General features: G+C 48.3%; 1 protein-coding gene across 1 annotated transcript; it reads left to right on the top strand.

Annotated features, from left to right (window-relative positions):
* LOC119878162 lies at positions 1–23,379 on the top strand. Its single transcript, XM_038588882.1, has 3 exons — positions 1–132; positions 22,310–22,429; positions 22,674–23,379. Exons 1-3 carry the CDS (start codon positions 1–3, stop codon positions 23,262–23,264), a joined length of 843 nt encoding a protein of 280 aa, XP_038444810.1. The 3' UTR covers positions 23,265–23,379.
* The last annotated feature ends 155 nt before the right edge of the window (positions 23,380–23,534 follow it).

Genomic DNA, 23,534 nt, shown 5'->3' with positions numbered 1-23,534 from the left:
ATGGAAGATCTAGAGCTGGTTCTGTATTTGGATATGGTTCTAGAGCTGACGCTACCCTCTGGTGCTGAGCTAGAGCTACCCGCTGTGGCTCTGGCTCTGGAGCTGACACTGAAGGCTGGCTCCGACTTCCGAGTGGGTGCTGGAGGGGCTTTAGCTGTGGATCTTGTACTGAAGCTGGCCGCTGCTCTGGGGCTAGTGATATAGCTGGCACTAGAGTTACAGACGGCTCTAATCATGGAAGTGGTGCACGAGCTGCACCAGTGTGAGAGCTAGTGTTAGAGCTGACTCTGGCTTTGCATGCTAGATCTGGTGCTTGTGGCTCTAGTGTATAGCCAGTCCTAGGTCTAGCTCTGTAGCCAGTGGTAAAATGGGTGGTAGAGCTGGTTGTAGCTCTGTGCAGGCTCCACCGATGAGGTTGGCATCAGGGCAGAGGCTAACACGAGAGCAGGGACAGGATCTGGCCCAGGAGTTGGTGTATAGCTCGTGCCAGAGCATGATCTAGCTTTGAGGTGGGTGCTGAAGCCGGTTCTTTTCTCTTGAGGGGACACTGGATCTAAGTCTGCTACTGGTTGGTGTCCGCGCCAGCTTTCACTCTGGAGCTGGTGCAGGAGTTGGCACTTGTGAGAACTCCAGCTCCGGACCTGGTACAAGAACAGTTGCTGGTGTAGCCTCTAGCTCTGATCTTGGTGCTGACTCTAGTTCTGGAGCCAATGCTAGAACAGGTGCTGGAGCGAGCTCTTCCTTGGAACCTGGTACTGCCTCTGAATGTGCTTCAGGCTGATTCTCACTCTCAAGTGGGCACTAGAACTATCACTGGGCTGGCACTAGAGTTGGCAAAAAAAAAAAGAAAAAAAAAAAAAAAGCTGCGTCTAACTCCGGAGTTGATGCAAGTGTCAGAGCAGGAGTTAACTCTAGCTGTGGAGCTGGCCTGAACTCTGTTGCTACAGCTGAGAATGGAACCGGCTATAGCAGGGGATCAGGTGCAGAAGCTGGTGGTAGCATTGACTGAGTCTGGAGCTTTGGCTGGAGCTGGCTCGGGAGCTCCCTCAAGCTCTTGAGCTGGTGCTGAAGCTAGTTCTGGCGCTGGCACTAGCTCTAGAGATGGCTCTAGCTCTACAGCTGCCTGTAGCTCCAGCTGTGTTGCCAGCGCTAATACTGGAGCAGGCCCCAGTTCGTTTCTGTCATCTGTTAATCTGGAATTTATGTGGGGTCTGATCCAAACTCTAGAGCTGGCTGGCACTGGAGCTGGCAAGGATGTTGGCAGAGCTGCCTCTATCTCTGCAGCAGTGTGACAAAGCTGGTGCTGGACCTGGTTCTAGCCCTGAAGCTGGCTGGAACTTGTTCTGGAGCTGACTAGAGTTCTAGGGCTTTTACAGGAGCTTAGATTAGAACACCAGCTCTGGATTTGATACCATATCTGGTGATCAAGCTGGCTCTGTGTCTGCAACTGGCACTGGCTCTGAATCTGGAAGTGGCACTGGAGCTGGTACTGGCTCCAGCTCTGGAACTGTCGCATGCACTAGTGCTGGACTTGGCTCTAGCTCTACACCTGGCACCACATCTAGCTGTTGGGCTAGTGCCAAAAATGACTCTAACTCCAGATTTGGTATGGGTGCTGGACAGGAGCTGGCAATGAAAGTGGTGCTAGCTCTGGAGCTGGGGTGGAGCAGGCACCAGAGTTGGTACTGGTGCTGCAAGAGGACAGAGGTTTGTCAACATGATCCCCTTCCCACGTGCCTGTCCGGAAACAGACTACTTTCCAGTGCCTTGCAGAGAAGCCACAACCCAGGACCCACCCCAGGACGTCTTCCTCCCCTATAGACTGTGTGTATGCCTATCAAATAAATTTCTTTTCTTCCCTTCCTTATCTTCTCATCTCATCTAATCTCATTTCGTCACGTGGCAAAATATAGATGCATTGAGAATAGTTAACTTCACATCATAGTATGCAAGTTACAGGATATCAAAGAAAAGAGTGGACTTCACCCAAGAACCTTGAATCCTTGTTGGGAGAGTTTTTGTGTGGTTTGAATTGTACACTGGAGAGATGTGCCATGCTAGGAGGAAAATGACTTAGGTATTCTCTTCATTTGGAGATTACATATGGCTAAAGGGGATGTGTGGGTGCCAAGTTAAGGCTGGGTGGGCTGTGACCCTCAGTCTTCCATGTCAACCTGACCAGGCCGTGGCGTGAAGTGACCCAATGTTATTGGATGTTTAATCTCCTTGCCGGGAAAAGTGTTTTGTAAACACAGATAGCGTGCACAGTTAGTTGACTTTAAGGGGAGTGCCGTCACCAGTATGGCTGAACCTCATCAAGTGAGGGCCTTATGAGCCACACCGGATGTTTTCCCAAGAAGGAAATCTGCCTTGGGACGTGCAACAACTGGAAACCCACCGGACTTTCAAGTCTGCAAGCCTACACATTTTGGACTTGTCAGCCCACACGATCACTCAAACCAACATATTAAATAAAAGCAATCTCAACTCTTTCTGCACACACACACATACACACACACACAGTGTACACATGTGCATGCATGTGTCCCATTGGTTGTTTCTCTAGAGAGCCCCAACTAACACAATGATAAAATATCTTTGTCCTTCTCAATCCCACCTTAGAATCACTGTTATATATGAGCCTTAGAGACTGAGTGCCAGGTAGTGTGCCGACAAAGTGTCTACCCAGTCCAGACCTCACACCTCATAGTGGGCTCTGCACCCTCTTCTGGGAATTCTGAGAAAAGCCTGGCTTTCCCGGCCTCAGACATACAAATGACGCTCCAAGCTCTCTTACCTGTAACAGGCCAAACTGGGGGCTCTCACTCCTGAGGCCAGCTGGCAACACCATCAGCATCCAAACTCCTGGAATAGAACAGAGGAGACGTGCAACCTCTGAAAATATACCTAAAACAGTATTTTCACACCGTGGATGTCCACAACAGGAGGTCAGTACGGAATATGCTATCCTCCCTCTAAGGATGCATGCTGGGTACGCAGGAGAGGTGGCCTATTGGTTATTACCTGTGAGGACACACACTTGATACGCTCTGTGTCCCGTACAGTCCTCTCCTTTAATGGTAAAGATTTGCACATCAGTAAGGAGAAGAGGGAACCGAGGCCTGGATATTACCATTAATAATTCAGTTTCTAGTCTTCACTCACTTGGGCTGTCAACTAAAGCAGCCCACGCCCAGGTACACAGCAGCCAGAACAGGGACAGCCAAGGCCGGGAGATCCAGAACTTTCATTTAACCATCCTGCAGCAAGGATTTAATATTTAGATTTGGATTGGCTTCCAGAGAAGTTCTATCTCTCTCTCTCTCTCTCTCTCTCTGTGTGTGTGTGTGTGTGTGTGTGAGAGAGAGAGAGAGAGAGAGAGAGAGAGAGATAAACAGAAGAAGAAGAGATAACGAGAGATGTCTTGGTGCAGAAAATCCTCTACAAAAATCCAAAACTATTTCACGACAAATACACTCAAGAAAACTAGAACCAGAAGGGAATCTCCCGAGCCTGATAAAGGGCATCTGTGAACCATGCCCAACTCATATCACACTTAATGTAGAAAAGCCTGGACGCTTTGTCCTTGAGGTCAGGAACAAGATGATCAATGCGCACTTTCCCCAATCCTAAGTCTACACTCTACTGGAGGTTTCATTCATGTCAATTAAGCAAAAGAATTGAAAAAAATTCATTTTCGATTGGAGGGGAGGAATAAAATTATCTCTATTTGCAAACCACGTGACCATGTATATAGGAAATCATAAAGAATACCCAGTAAAGCTACTGGAAGTAATAAAGTAGCTCAGCAAGGCTGCAGGAGACAGAAGAACACAAAAGAGCAATTGTGTGAGACCGTAACTTGGGGCAGCCGCAGTGGAAAACGACATGGAAGTTCCTCAAAACATTAACCATAGAAATACCATATGATCCAGCAATCCCACTCTTGGGTATTTATCTACCGGAAACAAAAACACTAACTCAAAAAGATATCTCCCCCAACATGTTCATGGCAGCATTCCTTACAAGGGTCTAGACATGGAAACCACCACAGTGTGCATGATGGGTGGAGAGATAAAGATGGGGGGCTTGTGTGTCCATACATATGTGTGTGTGTGTGTGTGTAAATACATAATAGAATACTACCCAGGAAATCTTACCATTTGTGACAACCCGGATGAAACTGGGTGATGAACCAAAGATATCGAGATGCCTGGGTGGCTCAGTGGTTGAGCGTCTGCCTTCGGCTCAGATCATGACCCCAGGGTCCTGAGATCGAGTCTCACATCGGGCTCCCATAGGGAGCCTGCTTCTCCATCTGCCTGTGTCTCTGCCTCTCCCGCTGAGTTTCTCATGAATAAATAAATACCTTAGAAAAAAGAAAGGAAACTTGGGGATATTATGCTAAATGAAGTAAGTCAGAGAAAAACAAATATCATATTATCTCACTTATATGTGGAAACTTAAAGAAAAAAATTAGAGCTCACAGATACAGAGAACACAGGCGGTTGCCAGAGGCAGGGGCTGGGGGATGACTGAATTGGGTGAAAGTGGTCAAAAGGTATAAACTGCTGGTTTCAAACAAATAAGTTACAGGCATGTAATACACAGCATGGTAACTATAGTTAATACTGTATTGCACATTTGGAAATTGCAGAGAGGTAAATTGTAAACGTTCTCGTCACATGAAAACAATGTGCAACTATGTGAGGCGATAGATGTTAGCTGGACCTATTGCGTGATCATTCCGCAATATGCACAGCCATGGAGCCATCACGTATATCTGGAACCAAAAGAACAGCACATATCAATGAAAAGTCCATTTCTATACACTCCATGAAGAAAGCCAGTTGCTTTATAATAGCATCTGAAACAATGTGACATTGAGAATAAAAAGCCCAAGACTTGTACCATGAAAGCTACCAGGAAGCTACAAAAGATTATTCAATGCAACTCAAGAAGACCAAAATAAATGGAAAGTCATCCCGTATTCACGGACCAGAAGACCTTATAGTATTAAGATGGCAATGCTCCACAAACAGAACTGCAGCTTCAGTGCAATCCCCAGCAAATATCAGGTGCCTTTCTTTTCTTTTTCCTTTTTTGCATAAATTGACAAGCCAATGATAAAATGCATATGGAAATTCCAGGGAGCCAGAACAGCCAAAACAATATCGAAAAAGAACAAAGAGGGAAGACTCACACTTCCTGATTTCAAAACTCATTACAAAACCACAGCAAGGAAGACCCTGTGGTAGTTGCATAAACATAGACCTACAGATTGGTGGAATGGAATTAAGAGTGCAGAAATAAACTTTCGCATTTACAGTCACCTGATTTTTGGTGAATGATGAGACCAAGGGAGAAGGAAATTTTTCCACAAATGGCACGCGGAAAACCGAATATCCACAGGCAAAGAAGGAAGTCGGATCCCTTCCTTACAGCCCGACAAACAAAACAGATGACAGCTAATCATAAGAGAAGACTCTTAGAAGAAAATATAAGGAAATAAAAAAGTTTTAGACCATGAATTAGGCAGTGGCTCTTCTGATATGACATCAAAACCACAGATCTAAAAACTAAATTTTAAAAATAACTACATACAGACATGGGACTTCATTATGGTTAAAAATAGCTCGATTGAAAGACAGTATCAAAAAGGTAAGAAGACACCCTACTAAACAGGACAACCTATCAGCCCATTACACATAACATGAGAGACTCATGTGTAGAAAATAGATGGAATCTTACAACTCAATAATAGGAAACTAATAAACCAATTTAAAAATGGGCAATGCGGGGGCACCTGAGTGGCTGGCTCATCAGTTAAGCATTTGGCTCAGGCCATGATTCTGGGGTCCTGTGATGGAGCCCTGCTTCGCGGGGAGCCTGCTTCTCCTTCTCCCTCTGCCTCTCCCCCCGCTTATGCTCACTCTTGCGCACGCTCTCGAGCTCTCTCTCAAATAAATAAAATCTTTTTACAAACTTTAAAAATTAAAGTGGATTAATACGGCTGAATAGATTTTTTTCTCCAAAGAAGACATACAAGTGGCCAGCAAGCCCATGAGAAATGCCCAACATCACTCTTTGGGATGCAAATGCAAGTCAAAGCCACAATTAACTAATGAGATATGATCTCACATCCACTAGGATAGTTGTAATTGAAAAGATAGCTATTAAGAGGTGTTGTCAAAGATACGGAGAAACTGGCATCCTCCTACTCCGCTGGTAGAAATGTAGAATAACGTGTGTGGCCCTTTGGGAAACAGTCTGGCAATTTTTCAACATGTAAACACAGGTTCCACACCTAGGTATAACCCACACCTAGGTATATATACCCAATATTCCGCACCTAGGGGTATACCCAAGAGAAACGAACACATATGAAAATCCTGACCAAGAATATTCCTTGCATGGTTAGTCACACTTGCCCAAAGGTAGAAACAAGCCAAATGTCCACCAGCTGATGAATGCATAACCAAAATGTGGTGTATCTATCCAATAAAACTTACTTGGCATAAGGCTGACCAAATTATTGATACTGCTCCAAACATGGGTGGACTTTGAAACCATCAGGCTATGTTACAGGAACCTTCACAAAACAGCAGGTCTTGTATATTCTGTATATACAAAAGGTCCGAAATACACAGCCTAGCTACAGCTATGCACCTGCTACCAGGCCACCATAGGGAAGTGACCCCAGGTGTGCCCCTGCCCACAGGCCCACCTCTCTCCCTACAGGCGCCCAGGTGGTGGGTAGGGCAGTGCTGGAAGAGGGGACTCTCTTTGGTGACATAGATCAGTCTTCTCACGGGCAGGCTGACTGGAGTCGGGGTCCCCCGGCGGTCACAGAGGGATGGAGATCTCCAGCTCGTCCCTCCTCACCCGAACGAGGGCAGTCAGTCCCAGACAGAGGATCGAGGCCCCCCAGTGCGGCACGGCTAGCAAATGGCACCCATCCTTGCCCCAGCATGAGAAACTCCTCAGGGACTCTGGGCACTGGGTGACCCGGACCAGGGACTGTGCATGCCCCTGGCAGGCAAGGGCCACCCTGCACCCCGCCTCTGACCCACACACAGCGCGCAGGACGACACCCCATAGGGGCTGGAGGAAACCGTCCGACGTCCCAAGGGACAGGGACCTCCCAGCACCAGGATTGGGGAAGCGCGTGCTCAGGCAGGTCCCGGGCTTCAGCGGCTGTGGACAGAGGCTGCGCCCCCAGCACGCCCACCGCCCCAGCATGCCCCTGCCAAGCACACACCCCTCGCCCCTCCACCTCCCGGGTCGTGGCCAGCGCCCCCCTCCACCCACCTCAGGCTAGACCCCCACCATGCGGAGTTCATGGCAATGCTGAGTGAGGGATGCGGTTCGATCCAGGCCTCAGGGACAGTTGGGAAAGAGACCAGAGGACGCAGGATCCCCAGGCCCGGCTTATAGGAAAACCTGGCTGCGCACTCCTGTGTCCCCGCTGTTACAGCGATGGGAAATATTGTGTAAAGGATGGGGCCAGTTTCCCGCGGAATAATTAATATGGACACGTTGCAGGGAGGGGTGAGACATGCTAAGCGCGAGGCTCCAGGAGAGTCAAGCGTCCCCACAACCCTGCACCTGCCCGCAGCCCCTCGACCCTGCGCATCTGACCTGTGTCTCCTGGCACGGTGCCGCCGGGCCCTGGCAGCTGCCCTGCCTCTGACTGTAGGGTCTCTTGTTAGAAAACCCAGAAGGAGGTTGTTACAGAGAGATGGCGTGTGGTAGTTTGCGCGACTCCCTGGTGTAGACTGAAGTGTGTCTGAAAGTAGGAAAAGGTCCAAGATGGGCAGAGAAACCCAAAATCCGCCCCCACTCACCCCCCCCTGCTGTATCCCGCCCCCCAACTCAGGTCATGCTGGGCATTGGAGTTGGGATCAAAATGGGAACAGCCTGCCTGGGTCTCACCGTCCTACTCCCAGTGTGGTAGCTAGAGGGACCGACCACCTAGAGGTCACCTGGTCAGCTCGCCCTGGATTTACAGGTGGGCAGGAGGCTGGGATGGGGAGTGGCCGAGGCCCGGGCTCTTCTCCATGCCCTTCACCTGGAAGACACGTGGACTCCATCCCCGTCATGCTCCTCCCTCTGTCACAAGCCACCGTCTCCCACCTCCCTCCCTGCCTGACAGGGATGGACGGCAGGACCCACCCGGACCCCAGTTATGGATCCCTGCCCAGCCCAGCAGGACTCAGTCCTCTCACTGAGGGAGACAGGGCACCGCACCTGACCATGGAACCACCGAGTCCCCGAGCTGACCATGGGCCAGGGTCTCCAGAGAGGAAGAGTGGGATCCGGGCTATGAACCAGTCCCCCACGTGCCAGTCAGAGCCCCCACGGTGCGGTCGGGCCTCGGGACTGACCCGCAAAGAGCTTGATCATCATGCGACTGGGCTTGAGGTGGGAGCGCAGCACACGCACCAACGGTCTGAGCTCAGACTCGCAGCCTGCGTGGACTGACCAACGGGAGCACAGCGGGGACACAGGGCCCACGAGACACCACACTGTTGACCCGCCGGTCACCCCCTCGTGCGCACACCCCAGGTCCCTTCCTCTGTCCCCCGAGGGGACCCCATAGTGTCACTTCCAAGTTGGTTTGTCTTGTGTCTGACCCTCAAGAAATGGAATCAGAGTGTCTCTGTCACGTCCGGCTTCTCTCATTCTGCTTCTGGGACTCATTCCTAGTCTCAGGGGGGCTCTGGTGGTTTGTATTCCCCTATAGATTCCCCTATAAGACGTGTCACTCCCTCTATCCCCCACGCCGCTGCTGAGACACTCCCGGGTGGTGGCCCTGTGCTGACAGGAGAGGAACGCTGCTCTGAGCCCTGTCTGCACACCGGGGCACCTCTGAGTTGGGGTGGGGGGGGGGGCGAGAAGAATGGGAGGGTCCTGGAGTAAGTGTGTGGCACTCTTGGGAGATTGGACCCCAGAGATTTCCAGGTCTACCCTCAGAGCCAGTGTGAGAGCCCCAGTGCACCCTATCCTCACCCACACGGGGCGGCTCAGGTGTGTGTGTCCCCAGTGCGGCCCACGTGTGGAGGTGTCTCACTGTGGAGTCCACCTGCACCTGCCTGAGGAGGAGTGAGGCGGACACCTTTCCGTGCACTTGTTCCCATTTGGTTATCTTTCCTGGGAAACGCCTCTCAGATTATGCCCGTGTGTTCTGGTGGATTGTCTGTTTCGATGAATGTATGGTAGGTACGAATCCTAGATACCAGTCCTCTGCCCAAGAAGTAGATGACACATGTTTATTCCCTCTCTGTACCTGCCTTCCTTCCTCTCTGAAAGGTGTCTTTTTTGAAAATAGTCATTCATTTCAGTAATTCCCAATGAACCCATTATTTCGTAATGGTTAGTAATCTGCACATTGTAATACATCTTTGCTGCCCCCAAGATCTTGCAATTATCTCTTAAGGTGTCTTTTACGAAGACTGTTGTCCAAAAATTCCACATTGATATTTAATATCTGCCTAGTATTGATTTGTTTATGGTATGAGGGTAGAGTAAGCTCCGTTAGGTGCCCTGTACAGTGCAGAGCTGATCAAGATTCCCTTCCCTTTCCTGGCCCTCTTTTCTCTTGTGCCATGTGCTCTCTCTTTTTCTCTCTCACCAATAAATAAAGGAAATTGTTATAAATATTGGAATCTTACAGGTTGTACTCTTTCCTTAATTGTAAAAAAATCATAACATTGAGATTCCCTTTTTAAACATTTTAAGAGTTAAGTTCAGTAGTGTTGAGTATATTGACACTGCTGTGAAACCAACCTCCAGAAAGTTCCATCTTGCAAATATGAAATTTTATACACAGGATTGTAATTTTTTTAATATAAAAAACTGCTTTATTTACTTTTTAATTTAAATTTTAGTTAGCATACAGTGCGATATTGGATTCTGAATTAGAGTTCAGTGATTCATCACTTCCATACAAGACCCAGAGTCCATCCCAACAAGTCCCCTCCAGAGCGCTCATCACCTCCCACCCCTTCCCCCACCTCCCTCCAGGGACTCTCAGTTTGTTCTCTGTCATTAGAGTCTCTTACGCTTTGTTTCTTCTCTTCTTTCTCTTTCTTAACTTCCACATATGAGTGAGACCATGTGGTATTTATCTTTCTCTCACTGACCCATGATTTCTATGCTCATTAGCCCACAGCTTCGGCTTTTCCCCTCCCTTGAATCTCCTGGTTACAACCATTCCAGTGTCTACTTCCTTGAATATGGCTACTTTGGAGAATGCCCAGGTGTTGATTCATTTTTTCAAAGATTTGATTTATTCATTTGAGAAAGAGGGTGGTGGCTGAGAAAGAGGGTGGGAGGGGGAGAGACAAGCAGACTCCCTACTGAGCAGGGAGCCGGATGCAGGGCTCCATCCTGGAACCCCGGGATCATGACCTGAGCCGAAGGCAGACACTTCACTGACTGAGCCACCAGGTGCCCCACACTGTGGATTCATGCAGTACTTGTCTTTCTGTGACGGCTTCATTCACTGAGCCTCGTGTCCTCAGGACTCATGCATGCTGGAGCAGGTGTCAGGGTTTCCTTCCTTTTTAAAGCTGATTTCATTGGTGGAGAGACCACATTTGGTTTCTCCCTTCATCCATTGGTGGACATCTGAGTTACTTCTACCCTTCGGCTACTGTGAAGAGTGCTGCTGTGCACGTGGGTGTGCAACTATCTCTTCCAGACCCTGCTTTCAATTCTTTTGAACATATACCCAGAGGAGGGGTTGCTGGATCATACTTTAGTTGCATTTGTAATTTTCTGAGATTCTTCAATCCTGTTTTCCATAGTGGTTCACCAATTCGCAATCAACCAGAGGGTCACAGGGCTTCTACTTTCTCTGAAACTTTGCCAGCGTTTGGTGTTTTCTGTTTCTGGTTGTCTTTTTTTCCCAAGTAGTCATCACATTGAGTACGAGATTTTATGTCTGTGATTTTCATTTAATCTCTGATTTTTAGTCATATTGAGCATATTTTCATACGCTTGATGGCCATTCATTCATCTTTGGAGAAATGTCAATTCCAGTCCTTTGGCCATTGTTAAATCAGGTCATTTGATTGTTTGGTTATTGTGTTGTAGGAGTACTGTATTTAAACTGGATAAGAAGTCATTATCAGATCCATGATCTGCAAATATTTTCTCCTCTTCTGTAGGATGCCTTTCACCTCTTGTGTCCTGTGTTTCACAACAGTTTTTAACTTGGATGTAGTCCTATTTGGCCATATTATTATTGTTGTGTTTTTGGTGTCCTATCTAAAAAACATCATTGTCATATCCTGTGTCATGGAGCTTTTCCTCTATGTTTTCTTATGGGAGATTGACCATTTTAGGACTTTCAATGAGGTCTTTGATCCATGGCTGACTCATTTCTGTAAATGTTGAAATGGAAGGTTCTGGCTTTGTATATTTGCATGGGTATATCTAGTTTCCCGACACCATTTGTTGAAGAGACGGTCCTTTCCCTGTTGTGTGGTCTTGGCAATGTTGCCTAAGATGATTTAGCCATGGATACAAGCCATCATCCCATCTCTCTGTTGTACTTCCACACTATAGATGTGTCTTTAAGCCAGCACCACACTGTTCTGATGAACATTGCTGTGTAATATGTTTTGAAACCATGAAGTGTGAGTCATCCACTGTTGTTTTTTTTCTTTGAAATTAAAGAAATTATATACCATGTGTTATTAGTTTCAGAGGTAGAGTTCAGTGATTCCTCAGTCTTGTATAACATCCAGTGCTCATTACATCATGTGCCCTCCTTAATGATTTCGTCAGAAAAAAAAGTTTTGTTTTTTCCTTCTCTCCCCGTATGATCCTGTTTTGTTTCTTAAATTACACATGAGAGAAATCATATGATAATTGGCTTTCTCTAGTTGCTTATTTTGCTTAGCATAAAACCCTCTAGTTGCATTCATGTCCTTGCCAAAGGTAAGATTTCATTCTTTTTGACGGCTTAGTTGTATTCCATTGTGTATATATATATGTTCCACTTCTTTGTTCATTCATTTGTTGGTGGGCATCTGGGCTCTTTCCATAGTTTGGCTACTGTGAACATTGCTGGTATAAACATTGTGGTACAGGCACCCTTTGGGATCACTACATCACTTGGATCACTTAGAGTAAATCCCTAGTAGTGCAATTGCGAGGCCATAGGGTAGCTCTATTTTTAACTTCTTTTTTTTTTTTTTTTTTTTTTTTTAGATTTTATTTATTTATTCATGAGAGACACACAGAGAGAGGCAGAGACACAGGCAGAGGGAGAAGCAGGCTCCATGCAGGGAGCCTGATGCGGGATTTGATCCCAGGTCTCCAGGATGACCCCCTGGATTGAATGTGGTGCTAAACTGCTGAGCCACCCGGACTGCCCCTATTTTTAACTTCTTGAGGAAACTCCACACTGCTTTCCAGAGTGCATGCAGCAGCTTGTATTTCCATCAACCCTCCAAAGGAGGGTTCTCCTTTCTCCACATCCTCACCAACATCTGTCATTTCCTGGCTTATTCATTTTAGCCATTCTGTGAGATGTGAATTGGTATCTCTTTGTGACTTTGATTCATATTTCCCTGATGCTGAGCCATGTTGAGCATTTTTCCAGGTGTCTGTTGGCCATCTGTATGTCTTCTTTGCTAAAATATCTATTCGTACCTTCTGACCATTGGATGATCTGTTCTTTGGGTGTTGAGTTTGATAACTTCTTTACATATTTTGGATACTAGCCCTTTTTCTGATAAGACATTTACAAGTATCTTCTCCCATTCTGTCAGTTGTCTTTTGGTTTGGTCGACTGTTTCCTTTGCTGTGCAAAAGCTTTTTATTTTATGAAGTCCCAATAATTCATTTTTGCCTTTGGAGATGTGTCTAGCAAGAAGTTGCTACTTGTGTTCTCCTCTATGATTTTGATGCATTCCTATTTACATTTAGGTCTTTTCTTCCATTTTGAGTCTACTTTTGCATATGGTGTAAGAAAATGGTCCTGTATCATTCTTCTGCACGTGGCTGTCCAATTTTCACAACACCATTTATTGAAAAGACTGACAATTTTCCATTGGATAGTCTTGCCTGCTTTGTTGAAGATGAGTTGACCATAGAGTTGAGGGTCCGTTTCTGGGTTTCTCTTCTGGTCCATCGATCTATGTGTCTGTTTTTGTGCCAGGACCATACTGTCTTGATACTCAGCTTTGTAACAGAACTTGAGGTCCAGGATTGTGTTGAAAGCCATTTTGGTTTCCATTTTTGACATTCCTGTGGCTATTCCGGGTCTTTTCTGGTTCCATACAAATTTTAGGAGTCTTTGTTACATCTCTGTGAAATAAGTTGATGGTATTTTTGTAAGATTTTATTTATTTATTCATGAGAGGCACAGAGGAAGAGAGAGAGAGAGACAAAGACAGAGAGGCAGAGACACAGGCAGAGGCAGAAGCAGGCTCCCTGTGGGAGTCCGATGTAGGACTCAATTCTGGGACCACGGGATCGCACCCTGAACCAAAGGCAGATGCTCGACCGCTGAGCCACCCAAGCATCCCAAGTTGATGGTATTTTGATAGAGATTGTATTGAATGTATAGATTGCTCTAGGGAGCACAGACATCTTCACAATATTTTTTCTTCCAATTCATGAGCATGGAATATTTTTCCATTCATTGTGTTCCTCATTTCTTTCATGAGTGTTCTATTGTTTTCAGAGTACAGACCCTTTGCCTCTCTGATTAGGTTTATCCATAGATATCTTGTTGTTTTTGGTGCAATAAATGGGATTGACTTCTTAATTTGTTTTTCTTCTGTCTCATTCTTAGTGTAGAGATGTGCAACTGTTTCTGCTCATTGATTTTGGATCCTGCCACTTTGCTGAATTCGTGTATGAGTTCTAGCAGTTTTGGGGTGGAATCCTTTGGGTTTTCCACACAGAGTATCAAGTCATCTGTGAAGAGTGAAAATTGACTTCTTCTTTGCCGATTCAGATGACTTTTATTTCTTTTGTTGTCTGATAGCTAAGGCCAGGACTTCTAGTACTATGTTAAACAGCAGTGTTGTTAGTGGGCATCCCTGTCATGTTCCTGACCTCGGTCGAAAAGCTCTCAGTTGTCCCCATTGAGAATGAGATCGCTGTAGGCTTTTGTGTATGGCTTTTTATGATATTGAGGTAATGTTCCCTCTATCCCTATGCTGTGGAGAGTTTTTAATCAGGAAAGGGTGCTGTAGGGGATCCCTGGGCGGCTCAGTGGTTTAGTGCCTGCCTTCGGTCCAGGGCTTTATCCTGGAGTGGCTTCCTGTGTGGAGCCTGCTTCTCCCTCTGCCTGTGTCTCTGCCTCTGTGTGTGTGTGTGTGTGTGTGTGTGTGTTTCATGAATAAAGTATATAAAATCTTAAAAAAAAAAAAAAACAACGGGGTGCTGGTAGGTTGCCAAATGGTTTTCCTGCATCAATTGAGAGGATCATATGGTTCTTGCCCTTTCTTTATTCATGTGATATATAACACTGATTGATTGTGGATATTGAACAATCCTTGCAGCCCAGGAATAAATCCCATTTATTCGTGGTGATACTGCACTGTGGATCCTATTGGCTAGTATCTTGGTGAAAGTTATTTTCATTTCAATATTCAACAGAGATATTTTCTGTAATTCTCCTTTTGGTGGGACATTGTCTGATTTTGGGATCAGGGTAATGCTTGAGCTCTAGAAAGAGTTTGGAAGTTGTCCTTCCATTTCTATTTTGTATAAATTTTTTACTTTTTTATTTTTTTTAAGAGTTTATCCATTTATTCATGAGAGGACACACACAGAGAGAGAGGCAGAGACACAGGCAGAGGGAGAAGCAGGCTCCATGCAGGGAGCCGATGCAGGCCTCAATCCCAGGTCTCCAGGATCACATCCTAGGGCCAAAGGCAGCGCTAAACCACTGAGCCACCCGGGCTAGGCCAATCTATTTTTTTTTTTAACGAATTCAGTTAATAAGTATTAATCTTCTGTAACTATTTGGTGCAATTCCCCTGGGAAGCCATCTGGCCCTGGACTCTTGTTTGCTGGGAGATTTTTTATTACTTGTTCAATTTCCTTCCTGGTATAGGTCTGTTCAGGTTTTCTATGTCCTCCTCTTTCAGTTTTGGTAGTTTCTATGTTTCTAGGAATGCATCTATTTCTTCCAGATCACCTAATTTGTTGGCGTATGTTTGCTCACAATATATTGATTCTTATAATTGCTTGTATATCTTTGGTGTTGGGTTGTGACCTCTTCTCTTTCATTCATAATTTGTTTATTTGGGGTCCTTTCTCTTTTCTTTTTCATAAGTGTGGCTAACAGTTTATCAATCTTACTAATTATTCCAAAGTACCAGATCCTAAAATCTTTGATGTGTTCTGTTTATTGGTTTCTAATTCATTGACTTCTGATCTAATCTTTATTCATTCTCTTCTCCTGCGGGGGTTTAGGCTTTATTTGTTCTTCTTCCTCCAGCCCTCTTTAGGTGTAAGGTTAGATTGTGTATTTGAGATCTTTCTTGTAACTTGAGAAAGGCTTGTATTGTTATGTATTTCCATCTAGGACCATCTTTGCTGCATCCCAACGGTTTTGAGCAGTTTTTTTTTTTTCATTTTCATTTGTTTCCATGAATTTTTAAAATTCTGTAAGTTCCTGGTTGACCCAAGGATGCTCTTTAGTCTCCATGTATATTAGGTCTTTTGAAATTTCCTTTGATTGAGTCCAGTTTCAAAGCATTATCATCTGATATTATGCAGGGAAGGATCCCAATCCTTTAGTACTGGTTGAGACCTGGCTTGTGACGCAGTATGTGATGGCAAATGTTCATGTGCACTTGAAAAGAATGTGTATTCTGTGTCTTTAGGGTGGAATGTCCTGAATATACCTGTGAGGTCTATCTGGTCCAGTGTGTCATGCAAAGGCCTTGTTTCCCTATTCATCTTCTGTTTAGATCTGTTTATTGCAGTGACTGGGGTGTTAATATCCCCTACTATTACTGTATTATTATCAATGTGTTTCTTTTTTATTATTTGATTTAATAATTGGCTGCTCCCATGTTAGAGGCATAAATATTTATAATTTTTAGATCTTCTTTGTTGGATAAAGCCTTTAATTATAATCTAATATCATTTCCCATCTTTTATTTCAGTCTTTAGTTTAAAATCTAATTTCTCTGATATAAGGATTGCTACCCCAGCTTCCTTCTGATTTTTATTAGTATGACAAATGGTTCTCCTCCCCCTCACTTTCAATCTGGAGGGGTATTTGTGTCTAAGATGAGTATTTTATAAACAGCATATTGTTGTGCCTTGCTTTTTTAAAAAATATTTTACATATTTATTTGAGAGAGAGAGAGGGAGGGAGGGCACAGACAGAGAGTGAAAGGTAGAAGCAGACTCCCCACGGAGCAGGGAGCCCAACATGGGGCTTGATCCCAAGACATGGGGATCATGACCTGAGCCGAAGACAGACGCCCAAACAACTGAGCCCCAGAGGTACCCAGGGTCTTCTTTTTCCTCCAATCTGATGCCTGTGTCTTTTGATTGGGACATTGAGCCCACGTTTATTCAGAGCAATTATTGAAAGATATGAACTTAGTGTCACTTAAAGTCACTGTTTCTGTATATTGTCTGTGTTCCTTTCTGGTCTATGTTACTTTTGGGAACTCTGTTCCTCTGTTCACTTAAAGGAACCCTCTTAATAGTTCTTGCAAGGCTGGTTTAGTCATCACAAATCCTTATAGTTTTTGTTTGTCCTGGAAGCATTTTCTCTCTCCTATTCTGAATGATGTCCTAGCTAGATAAAGCACTTTTTCTCATTTAGCACCCTAAATGTATGATGCCAGTGTTTTTCTGGCCTGCCAGGTCTCCATGGATAGGTCTGCTGCCAGTCTAAGGCTGCTACCCCTTGTAGGTTACAGACCTCTTGTTCTGAGGTGCTTTGAAGACTGTTTCTTTGTCTCTGAGATTTGCAAGTTGCACTATTATATTTCATGGTATTAACCTATTTTTACTTAATTTGAGGGAGGTTCTTTTGCCTCCTGTCTTGAATACCTGTTTCCTTCCTCCCCAGATTAGGGAAGTTTTCAACACTAATTTGCTCCAATATACTTTCTGACACCCCACCCCCCACCAATCTTTCCTCCTCTTCTGGGATCCCAATTATTCTAATATTGTTTTACATTTTGTTATCACTTATCTCTTGAATTCTCCCCATCGTGATCCAGTAGTTGTTTATTTCTCCTTTTCTCAATTCCTCTATTCTCCATCATTTTGTATTATAGATCACTGATTCTCTCTTCTGCCTCATGGATCCTGCAGTTAGAGCCTCCATTTTTTATTGAATCTCATTAGTAGTGTTTGTGATTTCAACCTGAGTAGATTTTTTTAATTTTTATTTATTTATGATAGTCACAGAGAGAGAGAGAGAGGCAGAGACATAGGCAGAGGGAGAAGCAGGCTCCATGCACCGGGAGCCCGACGTGGAATTCGATCCCGGGTCTCCAGGATCGCGCCCTGGGCCAAAGGCAGGCGCTTAACCGCTGCGCCACCCAGGGATTCCCTGAGTAGATTTTTTTTTATTTTATTTATTTATTCATGAAAGGCACAGAGCAGAAGGGCCGAGACAGAGGCAGAGGGAGAAGCCAGCTCCATGCAGGGAGCCCGATGTGGCACCCGATCCCGGAACTCCAGGATCACGCACCGAGCCAAAGGAGGATGCTCAACACATCAGGTGTCCCTCGACCTGATTAGATTTTAGTTCTTTCCTTTGTACGGAAATGGGTTCTCTAGTGTCTTCTGTATTCTCTTCAAGCCTAGCTAGTATCTTTATAATTATTCTTCTGAACTCTAGTTCTGCCGTCTTATGTCCATACTGATTAGGCCCCTGGCAGTCAGGACTGCCTCTTCTCTTTTTTGAGATGAGTGTTTCCATCTTGTCATATATAATCAGAAAGTGGTTGCTTTTCTATTTGCAAGTTGCAGCTATGCTTTTCTTAGATCTCCGGTAGAATTCGCCGGAGACACCTGTGTCAGAATTATTTGACAGCTATCAAGCTGAATTCCTGGGACCAAGGTGACTCAGGTTTCCTATTGCTCCACCATCTTGGACCCATACCACCTTTCTTCCAAATTGGTTTTGGTTATTTGAGGTCCTTCTAGATTCCGTACACATTTAGGATGAATTATTCTATTTCTGCAATAAATGGCATTGAAGCTGACAGAGATTGAATCTGGAGATTGCTGCAGGTAGTATGGAACTTTGACAATAGAAGTCTTTAAGTCTGAGAGCCCAAGAAGCCTTTATTTGCATCTTCTTTCACTTCTGTCTGCAGGGTTTTATAATTCTCTTATGTGTAGCCTTCACCTCCTTGGTTAGGTTTATTCCTAAGTATTTTATTATACTATTGTAAGTTGAGTTTTCCTAATTTTCTTTCTTTTTTTTTTTTTGATTCTTCATGTAATTGACTCAAATGATTTTTTTCTTAGTTGAATTTATAGCCCGCACCACTGCTGAAGTCCTCTGCTGCTTCTAAAAGTGTTTGGTTGGACCAACCTGGTGTGGCTCAGCAGTTAATGCCGTCTTCAGCTGATTATATTGACCAAGAAACTCCACTTTCTAGAATCTGTTGCAAATAAAGAGAGGTTTATGGACAGGGGTGTTCCCCTCAGTAAGATGGAAGTGAGACCTGGGGCACAGTCCATGTTCCAGAGCCGGGGCTCCTTGGAAATCCTGATGTGGAGAGAGAGACAATGGGAGGAGGGAGAGGATGGAGGGGCTGGTGTCCTTCCTTCAAGAAAGCAAGTTCCGGAAGATCACACACCTGACATGTGCCATGAATGCACAGTAACAGGTGCACACACAGTGCCAGAGTTTATGGGGTGATCCCATAGGGATGGCTAGCTGATGCCAGTGGGATGGGTGCTGATCCTTGTTTTGCAGACAGGGGTGTGTCACCCTTGTCTCCAGGGCACCTGCGGGGTCTCCCCTTCCTCAGGCCCCTGAGGGCCACCCGGGCCAGGCATTCACCTTTTTTTTTTTTTTTTAAGATTTTGCTTACTTATTCATGGTGGGGGGAGGGGTGCAGAGACACAGGCAGAGGGAGAAGCGGGTTCCATGCCGGGAGCCCGATGAGGGACTCGATCTCGGGACTCCAGGATCATGCCCTGGGCCAAAGGCAGGCGCTGAGCCACCCAGGGATCCCCAGGCATTCACCTTCTGCAGGAGAGGACAGATGGGGCATTTCTGTGCCCAAGAATATGAACCCTGACCCAGCCAGGAGAGCTCTCCTGGGACTCCTCACCCAGCCAGGCGGCCGGGGCCACCAAGCAGGTGACAGAGCCAGAGGGGCTGGGCCTTGGAGGGAACATGTGCCTTAACCAGGCTGCTCCGGGTGGTGAGAGAGCACAGCTCCTGCTTCTCGGGAAGCAGTGATGTGTGTGGAGGAAGGAGGCGAGTGGAGCCTTCAGGGCCTCACCACAGTCTCTCCCTTGGTCCTGAAAAAGCCACAGATGAGGAGCTCTGAGGGGCGAGACGAGGCTCCAGGAGGATTCCCATCCCGGAAAGGGGAGGCCGCTGACCCCTTGGAGGGCACTGAAGCAGCAGCCCCCTGGGCTCCAGGCCATGGCACAGCGTCACCCTCCGTCTCTTCCTTGCCCACCTTCCACGATTCGTGTGTGTACAGTGAGTGGGTCCACTCCCCGCTGGGGCACTTCCAGGTCTGGGTTGGAGTCCTTCCAGTGCCTGATAGGGGGTCACATGCCAGTGGCCAGAGAGCAGAGGATGACCCTCTTCCTCAGGAGCTGTGGAGGAGCCACCGTCCTGGGGCGGACCAGGTCGAGTGAGCCTTCCCTGCCTGCCCAGCACCCACTGGCCCTGAGCTGGAGGATGGCCTGTGCTCCTGGCTGAGGGCGTGGCTGGCCAACGAGGAGGGGAGTTCCGGCCGAGCAGGATTGTCTTGGAGCACAAGAGAGCGGACCCCTGTGAGTGAGCAGGACCCACATCTGGTCTCCTTCTCGAGCCCACCCAGACCTGGAGTCGGGGCGCCCATAGGCTCAGCTGGCAGCAGGGTCTGTCCTGACCAGGGAGCCATGACCCCAGGAGAGTCCAGCTTGCCCTCTCCCCACACCTGCCGGCCTCACCTCTCCTTACCCCAGGACCCCAGAATCGGAACCTGGCCCCACAGGCTGCAGGGGCTCCCAGCTTGTGATGCTTGTGCATCCCCTAGAGCACCTGGATTGGCTGGGCTGGAGGGAGGCTGGCTGCAGACAAGGTCGGGGTGGGGGAGGGCTGGTCAGCCAATGAGGCATGCAGGGTCCCCGGAGCAGGGCTGTTCTCCCCAGTCTTTTCTAGCCTCACACCCATGAGGTTCGCCTGGGGAGGAGAGCCCCCAGGTCTCAGGGACAGCCTCCCACCGCATCCCATGTGAGGACATGACCCCCGTGCTCCCCAGGCAGGCAGAGAAGCACACCTGCATGCGCACCGCGCACACCCACACCCACCCACACACACCACTTTGGGTGCCCAGCTGAGGGGTCAGGAGGGGTGCATGTCCTGGGAGGGAGAATGATAAGGGGGAGAAGGAAGAGGAGGGGCAGGGGCATAGGGACTCCTGACAATAACTCAGATCCACAGCAGGGGAGGAGGGGTATCTTCCAGGTGAGTGTCCAGGGGCCCCAAGGTGCCCAGGGGCATTGCCAGGGCACTGGGAGGGGACAGGGTCTGGGGTCCGCTGTCCACCACCACCCTGGGCACCTGGAAATAGGAAGAGACACCCCCCTAGTGGGGTGGGGGCTACTGCCCAGGAGACCTCGGCTGAAGCCCAAGTAATTGGGCTGCCTAGGTGGGGGTCAATGGGGTCCCAGAGGCTCTGTGACAGCAGGGACAGGGCAGAGCCATAGGTCCTACCCCTGACGGCATCCCTAGAAGGAGAAGCCTGAACCCCATTGTGCAGATGGGGAGCCTGAGGGGCCCTGAGAGGCACAGGGTCTGTCTGGGTCACAGCCCTGGGCAGGAGAAGGCAGGTCTGAAACCAGCTGTGTCCTCCACGCGACTCAGGCTGCACCAGGCCTCCCGTGGGGAGTGGGTGGGCTGTGTTGGTGTATCTGTATGGACGGGATTTAGGGTAGACGGTGAGTACAGAGCTCCTCGGAGGAGCCCTCAGGGGCCTCCTGTGTGAGGAGGAAGTCTGGTGATGGGACCCCAGGCTGTGGTGACCTCACTTCCCTGATGACACAGTTGCCCGGAATTTGGAACCCAGGACACCAGGCAACTGCATTTCCATACACAGCCTCCTTACTCGCTCATTCGCTAGGAGATCCTGTGAGGAGCAGGATGTTCTCGTGCTGTTTTCGAACCTCTGGGGGCCCCAGGCTGAGGACAGCGCGCCCTACTAGCAGTGCCCCTCGTGGGGGGTGTCCTGTCAGGGCTCACCGGCGCCTCTGGCCATTTGGCAGAAGGGGTCGAAAGGTAACACCCCAGGGCTGTCCCACCCAGCCCCACACTACTCTGCTGACCTGTGCAGCCTCAGTTCCCCTGAAAATGCATGAGGGAGAGAAAGGAGACATTTAGGTGGGCCCACCCGAACAGGCGCAGGCTGATGAGGGGTCAGAACCTGGTAGCAGTGGTGGTCACTCCCAGGTCCAGTCTTGGGCTGGTGGAGTGGGGTGTAGGATGGTACCCTTCTGCCAGGGCTGACCTTGGGCCCTGCAGGAATGGGTCACTATGCGTCCTGGGTGCAGGGCTATACACAACCAGGTCTGTGTGTGATCTGGGAGCAGCAGGAGGAGTGGGCATGCGCACAGGGAGGAGGGCCGGCGGGGGGCTGTGAGTCTCTGGGCGGCTGCCCGTCCCCCTCTTTGCCGAGCACCGCAGAAGATGTTGGAAGGAGGCTCGCGGACACCAGGGTCCCACCTGCCCTCCATTGGTACCGTTGTCCCCCGCCGCCCAGCAAGCCAGCGTGGACGCAGGTACAAAGTATCAACAGAACCATCTCCAGGGGCAGGTACCCAGACTGCCTGGAAAGGCCCTTACCTCGCCCAGGCCACAGTTCCTGTACCTCCTACATTTCACAGGTGGGCCCAGGAGCCAAGACTGGCTCAGAGCACCTAGCTGGGGGATGGCCATTGGGAAGTGTCCCGGGGGGGGGGGTGTTCCTTCCTGGCTGTGGCCACTCTAGGATGCCCTGGGTGGCTCTGTCCCTGCAGGGTTCACAGAGAGCTAGGCATGCGGTGGCGGAGGGGGGGGGGGCTCTCTCTCCTCTCATGGGGACTCCATCTGACCCCTCAGAGCCCTCTCCCACGGCCCCTCTCACAGAGGTGGAGCAGCCAGGTGCAGGGGTGGGCGTCCTGGCCCCTCCAGAGCCCGAGTAAGTTCCCTGCATCCTGCATCTGGAGGGCCCCCTTCAGAGGCTGCTCCTGCATCAGCAGGTCTAAGGTGAGAAGGGGTGTCTGTAGAGACTCCTGCAGGGGCCCCACAGCCAGCAGATGACCTGACAGGGGTGCTTGGAGAGCTGCTACTCGAGGAAAAGAGCTGGATCCCAACAGGAGGGTTGGCCTCTGTTCTGCCTCAGGCCCTGCTCTAGCTCCTGACCCTGACCCTGCCCCTGCTCCAGCCCCTCACCCTGCCCCTGCCCCAGGCCCTGCTCCAGCTCTTGACTCTGATCCTGACTCTGTTCCAGATCCAGAACCTGTCCCTGTTACAGTTGATGCCAGTGCTCCTGACCGAGAGACTGACCCATATTCTGATGGAGACCTTTGCCTTGACCCCTCTCCTGACCCTGCTGTTGCCCCTGCAACAGCTCCTGCCACTGATGCTGCCCCTCTACTCATTCCTGCTCTTGACCCTGACCCTGCGCCAGCTCCTGACCCTGAGCCTGACCATGACCCTGCTCCTGACCCTGATCCTGAAAGTGACCAGGACTCTGCTCCTGACCCTATCCCTCCTTCTGATCTGGACCCTGGCTTTGCTTCTGCCCCTGACCCTGCTCCTGACTCTGCTCCTGCTTCTGTCCTTATCCCTTCCCTTGCTCCTGATCCTGCCCCTTCCCCTGCTCCCGACTCTGACCCTGACCATGCTCCTGTTTATGACACTGACCCTGACCCTGCTACTGCCCCCGCCCCTTACGCTGACCCTTCTCCTTCCCCACCTCTGCCACTGCTCCTGCCCCTGCCCCTGCCCCTCCTCCTGCTCAGCTCCCAGAGGGCTCCCAGGAGCCCATAGCTCTTTGAAGATAATTGCTTGTGCAATTACCCTTCATTCCATCACCTGACCCCAATCTCCCACCCGCATGTGTCATCCCCTCACCTTATATTCTTTCTAGTATCTATTCACTGTGTTTGTATCTTTACACATTCTGTATGGCATATACTATTTCTTTTAAATAAATTGACTTCTTTTCAATTGAACAAATTATGAGCATGAAGTGTGTTCCTGCAGCTGTGCCGTCACATCACAGGACTTTGCTGCAGAATATCTCAGGCCCCAAAGGACACCCTATCCCTGAAGTCCTCCTTGAAGGCGATAAAGAGAGAAACAAGGG

The sequence above is a fragment of the Canis lupus genome, unplaced genomic scaffold, assembly GCF_011100685.1.
Source record: "Canis lupus familiaris isolate Mischka breed German Shepherd unplaced genomic scaffold, alternate assembly UU_Cfam_GSD_1.0 chrUn_S1047H1216, whole genome shotgun sequence".
Classification (NCBI taxonomy): domain Eukaryota; kingdom Metazoa; phylum Chordata; class Mammalia; order Carnivora; family Canidae; genus Canis; species Canis lupus.
This window is presented reverse-complemented; position numbering and strand designations above follow the sequence as displayed.

What these genes read in the sequence shown, in the direction of transcription:
- LOC119878162 (XM_038588882.1), top strand. Translation starts at nt 1, where the DNA reads ATGGAAGATCTAGAGCTGGTTCTGTATTTGGATATGGTTCTAGAGCTG. An exon ending in AGGCTGGCTCCGACTTCCGA is followed by an intron (nt 133 to 22,309) that starts GTGGGTGCTGGA and finishes CCCCTCTCACAG; the next exon opens with AGGTGGAGCAGCCAGGTGCA. An exon ending in CCTGCATCAGCAGGTCTAAG is followed by an intron (nt 22,430 to 22,673) that starts GTGAGAAGGGGT and finishes ACTCTGTTCCAG; the next exon opens with ATCCAGAACCTGTCCCTGTT.